This window comes from Narcine bancroftii, chromosome 4 (genome assembly GCF_036971445.1).
Source record: "Narcine bancroftii isolate sNarBan1 chromosome 4, sNarBan1.hap1, whole genome shotgun sequence".
In the NCBI taxonomy this organism is placed as follows: Eukaryota; Metazoa; Chordata; class Chondrichthyes; order Torpediniformes; family Narcinidae; genus Narcine; species Narcine bancroftii.
Window position 1 is genome coordinate 299,737,532 of NC_091472.1, and position 17,604 is coordinate 299,755,135.

Sequence of the window (17,604 nt, forward strand, 5' to 3'; positions counted from 1 at the left end):
CCACAGTGGCAGACTAGTGAGGGGCTCCACGGCTGAAGGACATACACAAGTTAGTAACTTATGTACAAGGAACCCACACAAACAGCGGGTGACTTAAGTCAAAGGACTCACAAAAGGCTGCTGAAGACTGGCTTAAAAGAACCAGGTATTTGCACTGAGATTTAAGAAGATGCTGAGGCCAAGGAGGGCTCTCTGAAGGCTTCCTCATCATGTTGGAGGTTTGAATCTAGGCTCACATTGCTAATGGTTTGGACTGAACTGGAGTCTTGTTTGGTTACAGAGGCTGCGGGGCACTGGAGGCAAATTCACGGACACTCGGTGACTCTAAATGCCCCTCTTTTGCTTCTCTTTCTCTGACTGTAAGACACGCCGGGCAATGCTAATGGCAAATTTTTGTCGACTTTATGCCAGACTTAAGGCAATTTCATGTAATATTACATTTCTGTTTTATTACATGGCAATAAATAGTTTCTGATTTGAAAATAGTCTTTGGTGCAGTATCATAGCAAAATTATTTTCTTCCCATTTCTTTTATAATATTAAAACATACTTTGTGTTTTACTTGCAATATATTTTCAGTCTTTGAACACTTTGGCTACCCTGTATAGAAAGAATTGAAATATTTACTGATGTTGATCTTTTCAATTGACCTTCCCCTTACCTGGTCTTTGTTAAATGTTACCATTCCTTGATATGCAGCATCTGCTGCGGCAAAGATGTGTGGAGGATTTGAACAACGCCTGACTCCATGATAAATCTTTGAAAACTGTAATGAAATACAGAATTACTTCAAATCAGGAAAGTAATTCCATAGAAATTACTTGTCTTTTTTGGCGATCCATCAAAAGCAAGAATAGCTAGTTTCCACCCTAGTTTTGTGGGTTCTGCAATATTTAATGAGAAAAATACTGACCCTTCTGTGAATGGCCACATATCTTATCAATGGAGGTGTTCAGCAATTCTCAAAGCATGGACTACTAGATTGTAATTTGAAACAAAAATATTTTTAAATGTCCTTTTTTAAAACCACTGTAAAAACTCTTTAAGCACTTGTGTTGAGATCAATTAATTATTTATGTCTTCTGGGGGTAATAATTATACAATTATAAATAATTGGTATTTTTCCTGATTTATATGGTCCAGCTTTTCACAAAGTTAGTCAGTCATTGATTACAGCAAAGTTTCAGCATTATTTGTGTGACTAAAATTGGTCCCATGCATGCTGCATGTCCAAATACACATATCCATATCTCAATAGACAATAGACAATAGGAGCTGGACTAGGCCCTTCGGCCCGTCGAGCCAGCACCGCCATTTTACAGATCATGGCTGATCACTACCATCAGTACCCCTTTCCAGCCTTATCCCCATAACCCTTAACTCCTTTGCCCACTCATCTCTGGTTAGATTTTCAACAATTAATTCTGTTGACTATTCCAAAACTCCCATTGTCATGTAGAGACAGGGGAATTCCACAGCAAAGTTCAATCTCATCTAGTCTGTGGAAAAGTGGAGGTGTATTAAACAAAAATACATCCACCTCAAACCTCTGCAAAATTGTCCAACATATGAGAACTTAGATTTTACCTCTGGTGTGTATATAGGCAAATCCTGGAAAGGGTTGAAAGCAATTAATATATCTCCAACATAGGTGTATATTTGTAACTCCGAATACCTTCTCTGTAGCCAATAGATGATGGTATCCTTGAAAAATCAAAATGATAAAATATTAAGGTGCCTTGTAAATATGTTGCTGATTACTTGTGATGAATAAAAAATAGACTTCTACAGAAAATAATTAAAATAGAGTGAAATCACTAAGAATTGTGCTAGAATCTTTTGGGGGTTCATGATGAGATATACTAAATGGAAAAGTAAACAGCTGTTATTGTTTTGCATTTTCATAGAAGTGTCTTTTGTGTATTCATGATCAGGATCAGACCTCATCTTCTTCCTTGAATATACCAATCAGCCATCATCCTACATAGTTTATTTGCCAGAATTGGGAGACATTATAGCATTCATAGGTGTATCTAGGGTATGGCAGCCAGGGCATGTGACCTGGGCACCACTGCTGGCAAAGCCTAGAAATTATTAACCCCCCAACCCCAAGCCTAACTGCCCCAACACCCCTTGTCTGATTTATTTCAAACATAATACTTTTCAGACTAGTGAGAGAATAATTGGTATTAGTAGTATGACTACAACTGCCGATGTAGGGGTTCGGAGTTGGGCGTTGGGATCTCCGGTAACTGGAGCTCCCGATGCCTGACTCCAAACCCTCCCGTCAGACTACATTGGAGCTCTTGATGCTGACTCCAAACCCTCCCCTGTCCCTTCTTGGAGCCAGGGCTGAGGAGAGTGTACTCTGAAGGATGAATTGGAGCGTGGGGTTCGGCAACTTCGTAAGATAGGGTGCCTGCAGGGACGATGACAGTCACTCAACATCTTTAACTTTGGCCACTCCCCTCTGGGGAACGCTGCTCGCTGATTTCATTCAGCAAATGCTGGCCTTTGAAGTAGGCAAAGGTTTTTTTTAATTGAAATGACTGTCATGTTTTTTAAGGTATAGATTATTTTACAATATCTCAATATATCCAACACTACATTGGATATGAATATTTTCAGGTTCTTCAGTGGCGAGGACAGGTAGGGAAGGTGAAGTGGATGGCATGGAGGCCGAAGGGTTAAAGTAAGTTTTAACCGGGGGGCACAATTTCGGTGCTTTCCATAGGCACTATTTTCCCTAGATGTGTCACTGATGGCATTTACAAAGGAACTGGGAGTCACAGGAAACATTTATGTAGTAAAACATGTGCAATAACACAGGTATTGCTGAAGTGGAAATTAATTGGCATTTGGTAAGATGGCAAAAGCATTTAAAAATTATAGGAATATTAATGCAATCTAACTTGCTCCAAAATTAAAGACAACCAAGTTATAAAGATTCCACTATTAATTTTAAATAAGAAGTATAAATATTTTTACATTCATATTTTTATAAATCATATGAAAGATAAAGAACATTAATTGGACCAAGTAGTATACCAATGAATATTACGCTGATAGATCTTTCACTTTTGGAAAAGGAATTGACCTGATTTTCATTCTTTGGGATGAGCAAACTGTCTCAATGATGCATTGAACAGATGTTGAATTCAGAAAAGTATCACTTATATTTCTGCAATCTAGTTAATATTTCAACCTGAAATATCATTGTCCAGAAATATTAATGTCTTTGTTTGTTCATAGATACTGCCATTGTGCTTTTGTAAACTAACACATCATGCAGATTTTCCACCGACGTTGGATGAGACAAGAACTAAGGACATGGATTCAGGGTGAAAGATGAAATGTTTGAAGGGAAAATTAGGGGCAATGCAGAGAGTGGTAAAATTGTAGGATGAGCTGCCAGCTGAAATGGTGAATGTGGGCTCAATTTTGACAGAAATTGGATGGGAAGTATATGAAGACAATGGCCTGGGTGCAGGTCTGTTGGGAGAGGCAGAATAATAGTTCAGCACAGTCTAGATGGGCTGAAGGGTCTGTTTCTGTGGTTCTATAGATACATTGTACTAAGTTTCTTAGAATATCATAAGCTTCAACTCAAAGAAACTTCAAAAGATTTGTTACCCCCAAGTCAAGCATCTTCTGTTTTTGTTTCCCCTATGCTCTCCATCAATATAGGACCGCACCGGATATTGATATCCTGAAATAATCTGCCCAATTTCCATTGTTTGTGGAATTGGCATATATAAATTAATGTTTATTTATAAAATTGGCATCTCAACATATTTAGAAAATGACATCTTTAACACTATGAATAAAATTTACTCTAGTAAAGGAAACATTTTTGACAACTGTACCTCATCAAAGAATTCAAGGGTGACTAAGTCATCAGACATGTTCTGACCACTGCTCTCGGAGACCCTCATGTGATGACTTTTTCTTCTACAGATGTACTCTTGTCTGCTGAAAACAGAAGAAATTCAAGAGTGATTGACACACTGTTTGGATACATAACAATTAATAATCAATTTGATTGCTTTGATTAAACAAATTCTGGATTTTTAAAATTGATCATCTCTTTAATTTCTTCCTAAACGCTAAAGAACATTGTTCCTCTCTACTTAATCCTCCTCACACGACATTTGAATTTAATCAAATTGTCATTGTTAAATGTAACAAGATACAATGAAAACTTTGCATACTATCCAGGCAGTTCAATCTATAGAGTATAGCTGGTGGTGCACAACTAAAAACAGAAATGTGAGGGATAACGTTAGAATAAAATAAACATGCAGGGTGCATAGAGTCTCATAAAACTAATGCACAGGATACAGGGTTAAAAAGGAATGTACAGTTAAATGCTGCAAGGTCCATTGAAGACTTTGCTAACAGTAGAAAAGTATGCAAGTATGTGTATTCAACCTTACAGTTTGTCTCTTTTGTCCAATAGAAAGGGGGAATAGGGAGCGTGACCAGATAGGCAAATCCTTTGGCTGCTTTTCTGAGGCAATGGAGGTGAAGATAGAGCCAATGGAGGTGAAGATAGAGTCAATGGAGGGAGGTTTGTTTACATAGTGGTTCAAGCTGCAGTGTCTTGCAGTCTTGGGCAAAGGAGTTCCCTGTAGTCTTTGGCAGAACAGTTTCCATTACCAAACTGTAAGGCACTTGGGCAGGATATGTTCTATGGTACATTAACATAAACTGGTAAGAGTCATTCGGGATATGTTGAGTCTTTAGACTCTTGAAGCAGCAGAGGAGTATGTGTGCTTTCTTGGCTATATTATCGGTGTGGTTGGATTAGGACCGGTTGTTGATGATACTTACTTCCAAAACTTTTAGCTCAAATCCTCTTGCAACAAACATCATTGCACAATTTGCCTTTTAATTCTTTGCTGTACTTGCATGAAATCAGTAACATATGATATCAGTAATTTATGCAGGAACATCCAGATCCTTCCAAAACCAATCAATTTCTATTTTTGTATTTTTTTTACTGATTCATTTGTCCTTTCATTTGTCCACATTATATACATCTGAGATTTCCTTACTCATTTACTTAATCTAACTATCACCAGAATCCTCCAAACATCCATCATCTGCAAACTTGGGTAAATTACAAAATATACATAGTCAATTATTGACATACCCCGTGAGCAGCTGGACTCTAGTGGCTCTTCATGTAGCAATCCAAACTCCATAACCTCCCACAAATGCCAATATATTACATCTCTGTAACTATCTATGAATCAATCATTAATTCATGCCTCTGTTTAGTATGAAAGAGTGAACTTGAATTCCCAGCTAGAATTATCCACCTACTCACTGTTAGGTCTGCTTTGTTCATGAATGAGTGAGTCAGACACCAGACTGAGTCGAAATCAAGGTTCTTTGTTCTTTATTGCCGGATTGTAACACTTGCAACTAACAGTGTTAGCTGGAGAAGGCGCATTCTGCCGTTATCAGCAAGTGGTGTTTTTTATATACCTTAGGATACGTACTTAGTAAATTATCATACCGTGACATTGTCCAATGAATAAACTGTTGCTATTCTTCTCTGTTAGTCTGCTGCACATCATTCTTGTTAGTGCCAAGCTTATCTTGAGTGTACAAGGTCACATCTGCATTCTGTTACTCCTTAGTACTGGGTGACTCCTTCTCCGGTCCCATCTCATGATGTTTTTACCTTATATCACCCAACTCTGACCTCTGGCTTTCTCTCCTAGATTGTTTCAGCAATACCCAATGGGAGTTTTGAGTAACAGTATCTAATTTTATGTCTTCAACCTTTGGAATGATAATTGTTCTTCAGAACTGGGAAATGCAGAAAATAGTAGTGTTTAGACTTGCATAAAAGAGGGAGTAATAGAGAACCAAGGGAATATCTATCCTTGAATACATACCAAGAGATGTTACAGATTTATGTAAACTCAGAGAGGCTGCAGAGGCTCACTGGTGGCAATTAATCTTTCTGGAAGAGGTGTACATAGAGAGAGGGCAGAGAAGAGAGACAACTGTTGTAATTGAGGTACAGAAGACGTCTGTTCTTGGAATTCTGAAATAAAAGGAAAATATTGAGAAAACCCAGCACATCAGACAGTTTGTAGAGAAAGACAAAAAGAGCTACATCGGAACTGGTGAGGGAATGAAATACAGAAATCTGCAGATGCAGGAAACAGAGCATACTAGAAAATACTCAGGAGGACAAGAATCATTTGCATAAAAGAAATGGGGTGGAACAGTTGGCGCAGAGGTTAGCTCATCGCCTTTACACTGCTAGCAATCAGGATCGGGATTCGAATCTCATGCCAACTGTAAGGAGTTTGTTTGTTCTCCCTGTTTCTGCTTGGCTTTTCCCCAGCGGCTCCAGTTTCCTCTCACTGTTCTAAATGTATCAGGGTTGTAGATTAATTAGATGTAAATTGGATGGCACAGACTGGTGAACCGAAATGGCCTGTTACCGTGCTATATGTCTAAATATTTTTTTTTAATATTCAACTCAGAGGTCACGTGATGGTGAGTATCTAGGAGGTTGCAGGTCCTAACAGCACCCAGACCTAGACCAGAAAACACCATTAAAAATCCAAAATCTGGGATAAAAAAGAGAAAACATCCTGTCTGAGTACAAGAAGAGGATGAGGAAGTTTCAATCAGCAAAACAAGGAAAAATAAAGCGAGGAAATTGACAGCCCGAAAAGGATCCAAGGCAAGTGAAGGTGCCTCGCGTAGGGAGTAATGGCGGTGCTGACCCAAGACCCATCAAGGAGGATGCAATCTCCCCCATCCCCAACTTCAGCACCAACAGGATTTCCACAAACTGGCTGTGCCCAGAGCAGAGGAACGGTCCCGAGTGGCATAGAAGGCAATAAGAGCCTTGGAGCAAGTGAACTGGAGCAAGGGAGGATAGCTGCCTCTCCCTTGCAGTTTGCACACCAAGCAGCAGTCTGCCCAACGGCCAGGGTCCGCTAGCGGTGCATTGAGTCAGGGAGCAGCGGGCTTGAGTGGAGCCAGCGCGAGCTCAGGACTAATGAGCTCTGACGAGGATGCGGAGGAGGTTGACCAGGACAGCAATCGTGAAGGCCGTCAAGTCAAAGATGAGGGTTAGCGTGACGACAGCGGTGGTGGTAATGACAGCAATCGAGTGTGTGAGGGTCCCAGCCATGAGGCCAGGAGAAACTGGAAAGCCGGGCTGTTACAGAAAAGGGAGGGTGAGGGCCCGGATTCCTCCTTGAGAGACATTTTACAGACTCTGACCCAAATGGAAAATAGGTTGGAGAAGGTAGTAGACAGAAGGGCCAGAGACATGACAGAAAAATTAGGATGGAGGGGGCCCTGGTGAATATAACAGGCCAGGTGACAGAGGTAGAGGAAAGATTGGGGCAGAGGAGGATAGAATTGCCACAATGGAACAAGAAATTAAAGGTCTCCTCAAAGAAAGAGATGAGGTTTGGGGGAAGTTGGACTTGCTGGAGATCTTTACAAAATGCTGCAACATTAAAATAGTGGAATTGAAAGAAGACTCCGGGGGAGGGGGGAATCTTAGAGTTCCTAACTAAATGGATCCCCGAAGTACTAGGAAAGGAGGCGCTGGGAACCCCTATTAAAACAGAAAGCCTTTAGAGCCCTAAACCTAAGCCAGGACTGGGACAAAGACCCCGGTCGATCCTTATAGTTAAAATATTTCAAGATAGTGAAAAAATATTAGGGGTGGCGGCAAAAGGGGAAATTCAGAGGGGGAGCTCCCTTGGAGTACAGGGAGTCAAAAGTGTTCTTTTAACCAGATATTAGTGCAGCTCTGCACAAGAAGCGGAAAGACTTTGAACTGGTTAAGCAAAGCAAAAGGGCTATGATTGTGTTCTACATCATCCTGCTACCTTGAAAATTATATTGCTGGAGGGAGGGGGGTGGGGAGGACAGGAATTTTTTTTTACAGAGAAAGAGAAACCTCATCAGTTTATAAATATCCTGCCGGCACGAAATGGTGGGCCAAGTGGAAAAGAATAAAAAGGGCAACAAGACAAAAATTATTAAAACTGATAAACTCAGAGGACTTGGATTTCTGTGTTACATAACTCCTGAGATGTTAAGGAAATACAGATTTAGTTCTTCCAACTTGTGTTTTTGATGTGGTAAAGAGGTTGGTTCCTTTTACATTCAGTATGGCTTTGTGAAAAGGTGAAACCCTTTTGGTACAGGATTATGGAATTTTTGGATGGTTTGTTTAAGTTTAAACTTGAACTTGATTCAATGTTATTTTTGTTAAGATATAGCACAACATTGATTTTGCAGTTAAAATTAGAGAAATTTCAAATTGCATTTATTCGCTTAGCAATGGCAATGGCTAGAAAATGTATAGCGATTACTTGGAAAAATTACATTGAATTGAGTATGCAAAGATGGCATATAGAGTTGAGATCTCGTATTCCATTGGAAAAGATAACATAATTTATGTGATAACTTTTTTTATTAAGATGTGGAGCCCATATATGAAATTATAAGGGCTTAGAAATACGGTAGTATTTTTTTCTCTCTTCCCGGATGGAGATGGCATCCTCCATGGCATTGAGTAGATAATTATACATAGCTGTTAACTCCTTTTTTATTATTTATTTTTTACTTTTGTTTTTCCTTTTGAGGTAGTTTAGAGAGGGGTGGGGAGGGGTGGGTGAGTTAGGGTAGGGGTGGGGGCTTGCAGGGGGTATATTTACAAAAATATCATGTATGCCTTATGTTTTTCTTTACTTGTATTTTTTATTGCATGACATGTCAAGATTAATAAATAAAATTTTCCAAAAAAAACCTCAGGCTCAGAGGACCACTATAGAGCTCTTACAAACAAGAAATTGGAATAAAAATATGCTTCAGACATATAGTATGGAGAAGGCCCTTACAAGGTTGAGGCAAAATTATTATGAGTTGGGGGATCAAGCTCACCAGGTCCTTACTTGGCAGTTAAGGGAAGAACAAGCCTCTACAACAATCAATGCAATACAAACAGGGAATGGCCAGATCTCACATAAATCAAAGGAAATTAATGAGGCCTTCAGAGAATTTTATGAAGGACTGCATAAATCTGAATTGACTGGGGATTCTAATCGAATGGACAAGTTTCCGGCCACATTAGTTCTCCCAAATTTAAGCCTGGAGAAGCAGGAGGGACTAGACCTTCCTCTTACAGAGGAAGACCTGAGGAAAGCATTGAATACACTACAAGCTGGCAAGTCTCTGGAGGAGGACGGAGTCCCACCTGAGTTCTATTGAAAATTTAAGGATTTACTAATGCCTCTGCATATGGAAGTGATAGACCAGACAAGGGAGACATGGACCCTCCCGGAATCTTTTGCAATGGCGATTGTTATGGTGATCTTAATAAGGGTAAAGATCTGCTTTTGCCTTCTTCTAATAGACCAATCTCCCTGCTGAATACTGATTATAAGATCCTTGCCAAGGTCCTGGCAAACAGATTGGCATTGCATTTACCGAAATTAATAAATAAAGCCCAGAAAGGCTTTGTGCAGGACAGGCAAGCAGTGGATAACGTAGGCAGACTATTGAGTGTAATGCATATGGTCCAAATAAAAAATGAGAAGGGATTGGCTGTTTCCTTGCATGCAGAGAAGGCTTTTTTGATCATCTGGAGTGGGAATTTTTATTTAAAGTGCTGAAGAAGGTGGGGTTAGGCCCAACTTTTCAAAATTGGATTAGGGCGCTATACCATGCGCCCAAAGCAAAGGTTACAACCAATGGACAAATCTCTTCAGCTTTCCCACTTACTAGATCTAGTAGACAAGGGTGCCAGCTATCACCGGCTCTCTTTGTACTTGTGATGGAACCACTGGCTGAGGCCATTTACCATCACAAGTTTGATGTACATGTTTGTTATAAATCTTTTAATTATTATTGTGTCTGTAATCACATATTCAAAATTGCTTCCTTCTGGTAACCTCAGCCTGCTTCCCAATTTGTCCTTCAAGTAGGTTTTCAGTTGGTGGTATGCAAACATTGTACTGTGAGTTATACCATATTTGTCCTTCATTTGATCAAAAGATAATAATTTATTTCCCGAAAAACAATTTTCTATTCTTTTGATCCCTTTTCTCTTCCATTCTCTAAAGGAAAGATTATCTATTGTGAAAGGGATTAGTTTATTTTGCATCAGTATTAGTTTTGGTAGTTGATAATTTGTTTTATTCCTTTCTACGTGAATCTTCATCCAAATGTTGAGCCGATGGTGCAGTACTGGTGAATTCCTATGTTGCACCAACTTTTCATCCCACTTATATAGTATATGTTCAGGTACCTTCTCCCTTATTTTATCTAGCTCTAATCTGGTTTTTCCCTTGTTTGATAAAAATCTGATAAACATAAAGATAAAGAATGAAACATGGGAAAAGCTATGCTTCGGAACTATGAGAAATACAATAAACATGAGGTCACGCATGATACAATATAATTGGTTACACAGGCTATACACCATGCCCCAAAAGTTAAATAAATGGGACCCAACAGTATCAGACAGATGTTTTCGCTGTAAGAAGGAAACGGGAACAACAGTACATCCAATTTGGGCATGTGAGAAAGTGGAAAAGTTTTGGGAAGATCTAAACCAGTTATTAAATAAAATCACAAAAAGCAACATACCAAAAAATCCAGAGATCTTTCTTCTAAGAAATATAAGAAGAACTTGGATTCGATTTGGATGGAGCACAAAAAAAAATTTATTATGATAGCCTTAGCTGTAGCAAAAAAATGTATTATGTCAACCTGGAAATTAGAAGATAGCCTGAGAATACAGCAATGGTACATAGAAATGAATAAATGTATTCCATTGGAAAAAATAACATATAATTTAAGAAATAACATCACAGTATTCGAACAAATTTGGGAACCGTACATGGAACACAACAGAGAAGTCCTACCACGGACCTCCACCGCCTAAAATGACAGAAGGAGAAGAAGACGAAATGAACTGACCCAGTATGTAAAAGTAGATGACACAAATTTCTTGTTTATTTTCATTGTGTGATGGCATTGTTTAATGGGTTTAATGTATCATATATGTTGAACGTTGAGTGAGTGGGGATGGGGGGTGAAGGAGGGAGGGAAGGGAGGGGGAAAAGGGGAGAAAATGACACTGTGTATATTCAAGAGGGAAATGTTTGTGTGTATTTTGGTCAGTATGGTTCATAGTGTGAAAAATAAAAAATGTTAAAAAAAAAGTGGGGCCAGATTGGCATTGCATTTACTGAAATTAATAAATAAAGACCAGACAGGCTTTGTGCAGGAGAGGCAAGCAGTGGACACCTGGACCATAATGGTATCAGGTGCATAGAGGACTGTTATGAGCAGGGACAATTATTGTCATCTGAGCAATTCAAAAGTAAATATGATTTGCCAAATTAGAAATTCCACTGCTATCTTCAAATAAGATCTTTTTTACAGGACAGATTAGGTCCAAGTATGGCCCTACCTCGGTGCAGTGCCTTAGAGACCATGATTCAAAGGGGGAGTGGAAAGAAATTAATTACTGCAATGTATTTCTTGCTCCAGTTGGATGGACCCAAGCCGGGACTCCATAGACCGAGAGAAAGATGGGTGTCAGACTTGGGCATTGTAATTGATGAGAGATGCTGGGACAGCATGACCATGGTTATCAATGCAAGGTACAGGTTGGTGCAATATAATTTCTTGCACCTGCTGTATCTAACGCTGCAGAAAGTAAACAGATCAAAACTAGAACTCTCAGATCAATGCTTCAGATGCGGCATGGCAACTGGGACGTTGTACTTCTAGAATTTAAAAAATTGAAAAACCTTCAAAGCCACACTCACACCCAATCTGACATCAGAATTGGCTAGTTCTGGCATAAATTAGAAAATAACATATCTGAAATCATTAATTTCAAGCAACAGGGGTGAAATAGCAGTTAATGGAAAGGAATATGCGGTTCTTCAAGTTTTTTTAAAAATTGAACTTCATTGTAGATGTTATATAGTCTGAATAATGTGAACTATTTTGTAACCACTTAAGAATACACCCTTCTCACTGTAGTAACTGAAGAGCACAACTGTATGGCATATGTATATGTATATCTATGTGTGTGAACAGTTTCCTGAGATGGTGGAAGGCATTACTAAGTAAAAGTCTCTTCTGTTATTTAAACTTGCATCTCTAAGTTATTTAAGAAGCCTTCCAAGTAACACAAAGACATAACATGATGGCAGCAGTATAAAAGAACAAGAATAAAGCCATACAATTTATTGTAAGTCACTAAAATACAAAGGGGAAGAAGAGAAAAAACATTACTGAAAAAAATGGCTGGAGCAACAGCAGTTCACCCAGTGATGGACTGGGAGGCTGAAGACATTGTTGAATCATTTTAAAAGTTTCAGCAAAAGTGCAATTTACCACTCAAAAGCTATTTTAAAAATGCAACAGCAGAGGAGAAGTTCAGTTATATACTTCTATGGACAGGAGAGTGAGACCTTGACTTACAGAGGTGGAGAAAAATGATTCAGAGCAGATATTTGCAAAGTTTGCTTCTCACCTTGAACCCAGGTCTAATCATAGAATTAAACACTATGAATTTCAAGTCTTAATGCAAGAGACTGATTAAACTATTGATAACTTCCTTAATAGACTAAAAATTGTTGCTGCAAAATGCAGATTGAAGGATATAGAGGAAAGATTAGTTGATCAACTAATATGGGGGAGTGCCCATCCCAAAGTGCCAAAATCTCTTATAGGGAAGGTTAGCTTGAAGCCGGCCAAAGCTATAGACACAGTCAGAGCCTTTGAAGCCATGAGGATGCAAATGAAATCCCTATCTATGCAGACCCACCTACAGCAAACAGAAGGAAGGGTTGATGCTATAAAGAACACAATCAGATAAGTGCAAACCCCCAAGACCTGCAGGAAGTGCAGCAGACAACACCCTTTCGATGACCAAAACAAATGCCCTGCATATGGTTCTGAATGTAGAGCCAGGGTAAAGCAAACCACTGGACAAAGTTGTGCAAGTCTGGTACCAGTAAAAAAAAAGATCCACAACATAAAAGGAAACAACAATGAGGACTCCGACACCCAAATACTGGACATAGAATCCATACACCTTCACGAGATGTCTGGTGATAAGAAAGAAGGAAGTGAGTTGTACACAAGGATCCAAATACAGAGGACAATCCAGAGCAAACCTACAATATTTAACCTAAAGGTGAAGCTGGATACTGAATCACAAACAACGCCCTTCCACTCAGACTCTATCACCAGATGTTCCCAAAGAACATAATAAAAGGGTATACAAAAGAAGGTGCATTGGAAACAGCAAATCTCACATTAATGGCCTATGGTGGACCCATGATCAAGCAGGCAGGGAGAGCTAAGAACAATGGCTGACATAAGGGAAAAAACATCGTCTGTATGTTCTATGTGGTAGATGCAGACGGACCAGCAATTCTAGGTCTGGATAGCTGCCAGGAATTGCAGTTGATCTCTGTCAATTATGGGATTCAGATGAAGAAGATATCCAAAAGGATCAATAGAAACACACAACAAAAAGAGGAAATGATTTCCACAAAATTACCTGTCAGGCCATGGCACACAGTTGTAGCAGACTTGTTCATCGAGAATCAAGAGTGGTATTTAATGGTAGCCTGTTATTACTCTAAGCTTTTATTCGTCAAAAAGGTGAAGGACCTGAGAGTGTCAACTATCACCTCAGAAATGAGAGCACTCCTTGCTGAACAAGGAATATCCGAACAAGTATTATGTGATAATGGAACACAGTTCACATCACAAGAATTCAGAAATCTGGCTGTAGAATATGGGGTTGTTAGCACTACATCATCCCCATACTACCCCAAAGGTCATGGGTTCATTGAAAGACAAGTGCAAACTGAAACGAAGACTAGTTAAATGTCACAAAACAAAAGAAGACCCATATCCAGCTCTTCTACCATTATGAGCAACACCCTTAAGGGCTTGCATGAAGTCCCCAGCGGAACTTCGAAATGGCAGGAGATATAAAACAACTCTGCCAAGCAAAATACACCCTTCAGAAGACCAGGAGGAAACAAGAAGATTGGCTGACATGCAAGAAGAAGGACGCCAGCATTATAACAAACATGCACAAATATTACCAGAACTCTTCAGAAGGCAGCATGTGCATATTCAAGAGCCGACGTTGAAAACATGGACCCCACCAAAGGTCAGAGAAGCTGAGACACCAAGATCATACATTGTTGAGACGGACTCTGGCAATCAGCGGAGGAAGAACAGAATTCACATCCGGCCAACACAAGATGTGATGAAGCAGAAAGCTTTAATACCAGCAAAACCTGCAACACCAATATCAAGTGAGGTATCAAGTGAAGAGACCACAACCACTAATACCATCAACACAGCAGCTGTCAGTTGAAGCACAACAAGCTAGATCACCTACATGTATACCAGCAACACAGAGTCCAATAGTTGCAACCAAATCCACAAGATGGCAAAGCAACCTACTGCTGCCAGTGCAATATTGATGAGAACTATTTAAAAATAGTTGTGCAAATAAACTAGTATACAAGTTCAGTTACTTAAGTTGCACTGGAAAGAAAGTGATAAAGAACACTAAATTTTTCTTTATCTTGAGGAGGGATGTTATATAGTCAGGATAATGTGAACTATTTTGTAACCGTGTAAGAATACACCCTTCTCATTGTAGTAACTGAGGTCCACCACTGTGGGGCATATGTATATGTATGGGTTTGTGTGTGAACAGTTTCCTGAGATGGTGGAAGGCATTAGTAAGTAAAAGTCTCTTCTGTTATTTGAATCTTGCATCTCTAAGTTATTTAAGAATAACACAGATACATAATGGTAAAACTAGAGTACTCAGAGAGGGAGCAGGATATGGAAGTAACAGGCAATTGGTACCTCAGGGACCTACTTTCAGAATGAACAGAGGTGTTTGGCAAAACAGTCATCAAATCGGCATTTAGTTTCTCCAACGTAGAGAATGTCAATCAATGCTTTTAGCCCCTCAATTTCCTTCACCACCCAAATAACATAGAAAATCAAGTAGTAGAACAGTAATCCTCTCTCCTGCTTTTATCCCATTCTTTATTCTTAGGTCGATCCCTCCTCAATTTTGCATTAACTGTTGAGGATTCTGCTCAAGCCTGGCAGCACTCTTTACCACAATCAAAGCTCACATCATTAAAACTTCAAAGAGCTTTTCTCTTCTTGATGTTAGGTATCCCAGAATATTTCATTCCTAACCTTTGTTAATTTGCAACAATTTCTTCTAGCATTGCTAATTCACCCACCTTGTTTGAAATGCTGCATGCAGCCAGATTAACAATCTTCAACCTTGTCTTTTTACAATATTTTTCTTATTTTCAGAGGTGTTCACTAATGATTGTCTCCTTATCCCTTCCTGTCACACTCTGGGTATTGTTCCCTATTTTGCCATCTTGCAGAAACAGTTTTCTCAGTAAGCTCTTTACAGTTTTGAAGTCCAAGCTTTGGCTGTTGAGAGGATAAAACCCCTGCCAGACTTGAGAAGCCTCAACAATGAGTGCAAAGTGAGACCCTGTCACATATTTCAGATTCCAAAAGTATTTCAGCTCCACTGCAGGATCCACTGCAAGTAAAGGTGTGAAATTCAGTCGTCTCACTAGCAGCCTAAATGAATCAAACCTTCATTGGCTCAGAAGAACAGACCTGCTCCTTTGTGTAAAGGTTAAAATCTTGTGTTTATTAATTCTTAGTTAATTTTGTGCCTATCTCTTTAAAAGACTACTGTTTGTAGTATTCTCTTCTCTTCTCTCTTTGGCTTGGCTTCGCGGACGAAGATTTATGGAGGGGGTAAAAGTCCACATCAGCTGCAGGCTCGTTTGTGGCTGACAAGTCCGATGCGGGACAGGCAGACACGGTTGCAGCGGCTGCAGGGGAAAATTGGTGGGTTGGGGTTGGGTGTTGGGTTTTTCCTCCTTTGCCTTTTGTCAGTGAGGTGGGCTCTGCGGTCTTCTTCAAAGGAGGTTGCTGCCCGCCAAACTGTGAGGCGCCAAGATGCACGGTTTGAGGCGATATCAGCCCACTGGCGGTGGTCAATGGGGCAGGAACCAAGAGATTTCTTTAGGCAGTCCTTGTACCTTTTCTTTGGTGCACCTCTGTCACGGTGGCCAGTGGAGAGCTCGCCATATAACACAATCTTGGGAAGGCGATGGTCCTCCATTCTGGAGACGTGACCCACCCAGCGCAGCTGGATCTTCAGCAGCGTGGACTCGATGCTGTCAACCTCTGCCATCTCAAGTACTTCGACGTTAGGGATGAAAGTGCTCCAATGGATGTTGAGGATGGAGTGGAGACAACGCTGGTGGAAGCGTTCTAGGAGCCGTAGGTGATGCCGGTAGAGGACCCATGATTCGGAGCCGAACAGGAGTGTGGGTATGACAACGGCTCTGTATACGCTTATCTTTGTGAGGTTTTTCAGTTGGTTGTTTTTCCAGACTCTTTTGTGTAGTCTTCCAAAGGCGCTATTTGCCTTGGCGAGTCTGTTGTCTATCTCATTGTCGATCCTTGCATCTGATGAAATGGTGCAGCCGAGATAGGTAAACTGGTTGACCGTTTTGAGTTTTGTGTGCCTGATGGAGATGTGGGGGGGCTGGTAGTCATGGTGGGGAGCTGGCTGATGGAGGACCTCAGTTTTCTTCAGGCTGACTTCCAGGCCAAACATTTTGGCAGTTTCCGCAAAGCAGGACGTCAAGCGCTGAAGAGCTGGCTCTGAATGGGCAACTAAAGCGGCATCGTCTGCAAAGAGTAGTTCACGGACAAGTTTCTCTTGTGTCTTGGTGTGAGCTTGCAGGCGGCTCAGATTGAAGAGACTGCCATCCGTGCGGTACCGGATGTAAACAGCGTCTTCATTGTTGGGGTCTTTCATGGCTTGGTTCAGCATCATGCTGAAGAAGATTGAAAAGAGGGTTGGTGCGAGAACACAGCCTTGCTTCACGCCATTGTTAATGGAGAAGGGTTCAGAGAGCTCATTACCATAGTGACAATGATGTAATATGTCATATCTACGCAAACTAACGGCTTGCTCATTATTCTTCAGAATGTAGATAAGCGTGAGCACAAGAATTTTTATTTGAATTTTTTTGTGTTTCTCTTTAAATTTGTTTATCTATATCGTTTGAATATCTTAAAAGTTTGAGCTTATTTATATACATTTTATATCTTCATTGTACAGTTAATACTTTGTTATTCATCGTTATGAAAGTCTTAATGCAAAGCCATACAAAATGTTTATCCATTTTATAAATGAATAAAAGCTACATAAAGCAGCAGTCACGGAGTTGGATTTATTGGATTAAAGAGATCAAAATTTGGAATATCATAGCTCATGCTTTTGGAAGATGATATTTTGAAATTAGGATATATTGGAATAAGGAAAGTGTTGTCTTACCTCTGTGCAGGCTGCCTGGAGAGCACATTAAACTAAGTTTTCCACTATATCTCATATACACAAAACAACTAAACTAACTAACAAGGGCCCTGTTCTATATCTATTTCTGAGTGGCACGGTACTGTTACAAGCCCAGAGAACTCCAAAAT

The 17,604-nt window shown here is 39.9% G+C and overlaps 1 protein-coding gene across 26 annotated transcripts in view; it reads right to left on the bottom strand.

The window, feature by feature from the left end:
* LOC138762153 (myosin-IIIb-like) overlaps positions 1-17,604 on the bottom strand; it is a 550,501-nt gene that overhangs the window by 398,459 nt on the left and 134,438 nt on the right. For 24 of the 26 annotated variants that reach the window (XR_011356778.1, XR_011356777.1, XR_011356779.1 and 21 more), the window contains 3 exons: positions 3,867-3,972; positions 1,588-1,704; positions 662-766 (listed from right to left, as the gene is read on the bottom strand). Coding sequence is in view for 20 of the 26 variants with exons in the window: in XM_069935663.1 (XP_069791764.1) it covers positions 662-766; positions 1,588-1,704; positions 3,867-3,972 (328 nt within the window). In the remaining 6 variants the exon portion in view is untranslated. The remainder of the gene's footprint in view (positions 1-661; positions 767-1,587; positions 1,705-3,866; positions 3,973-17,604) is intronic. The other 2 variants (XM_069935650.1, XM_069935669.1) reach the window with 2 other exon arrangements.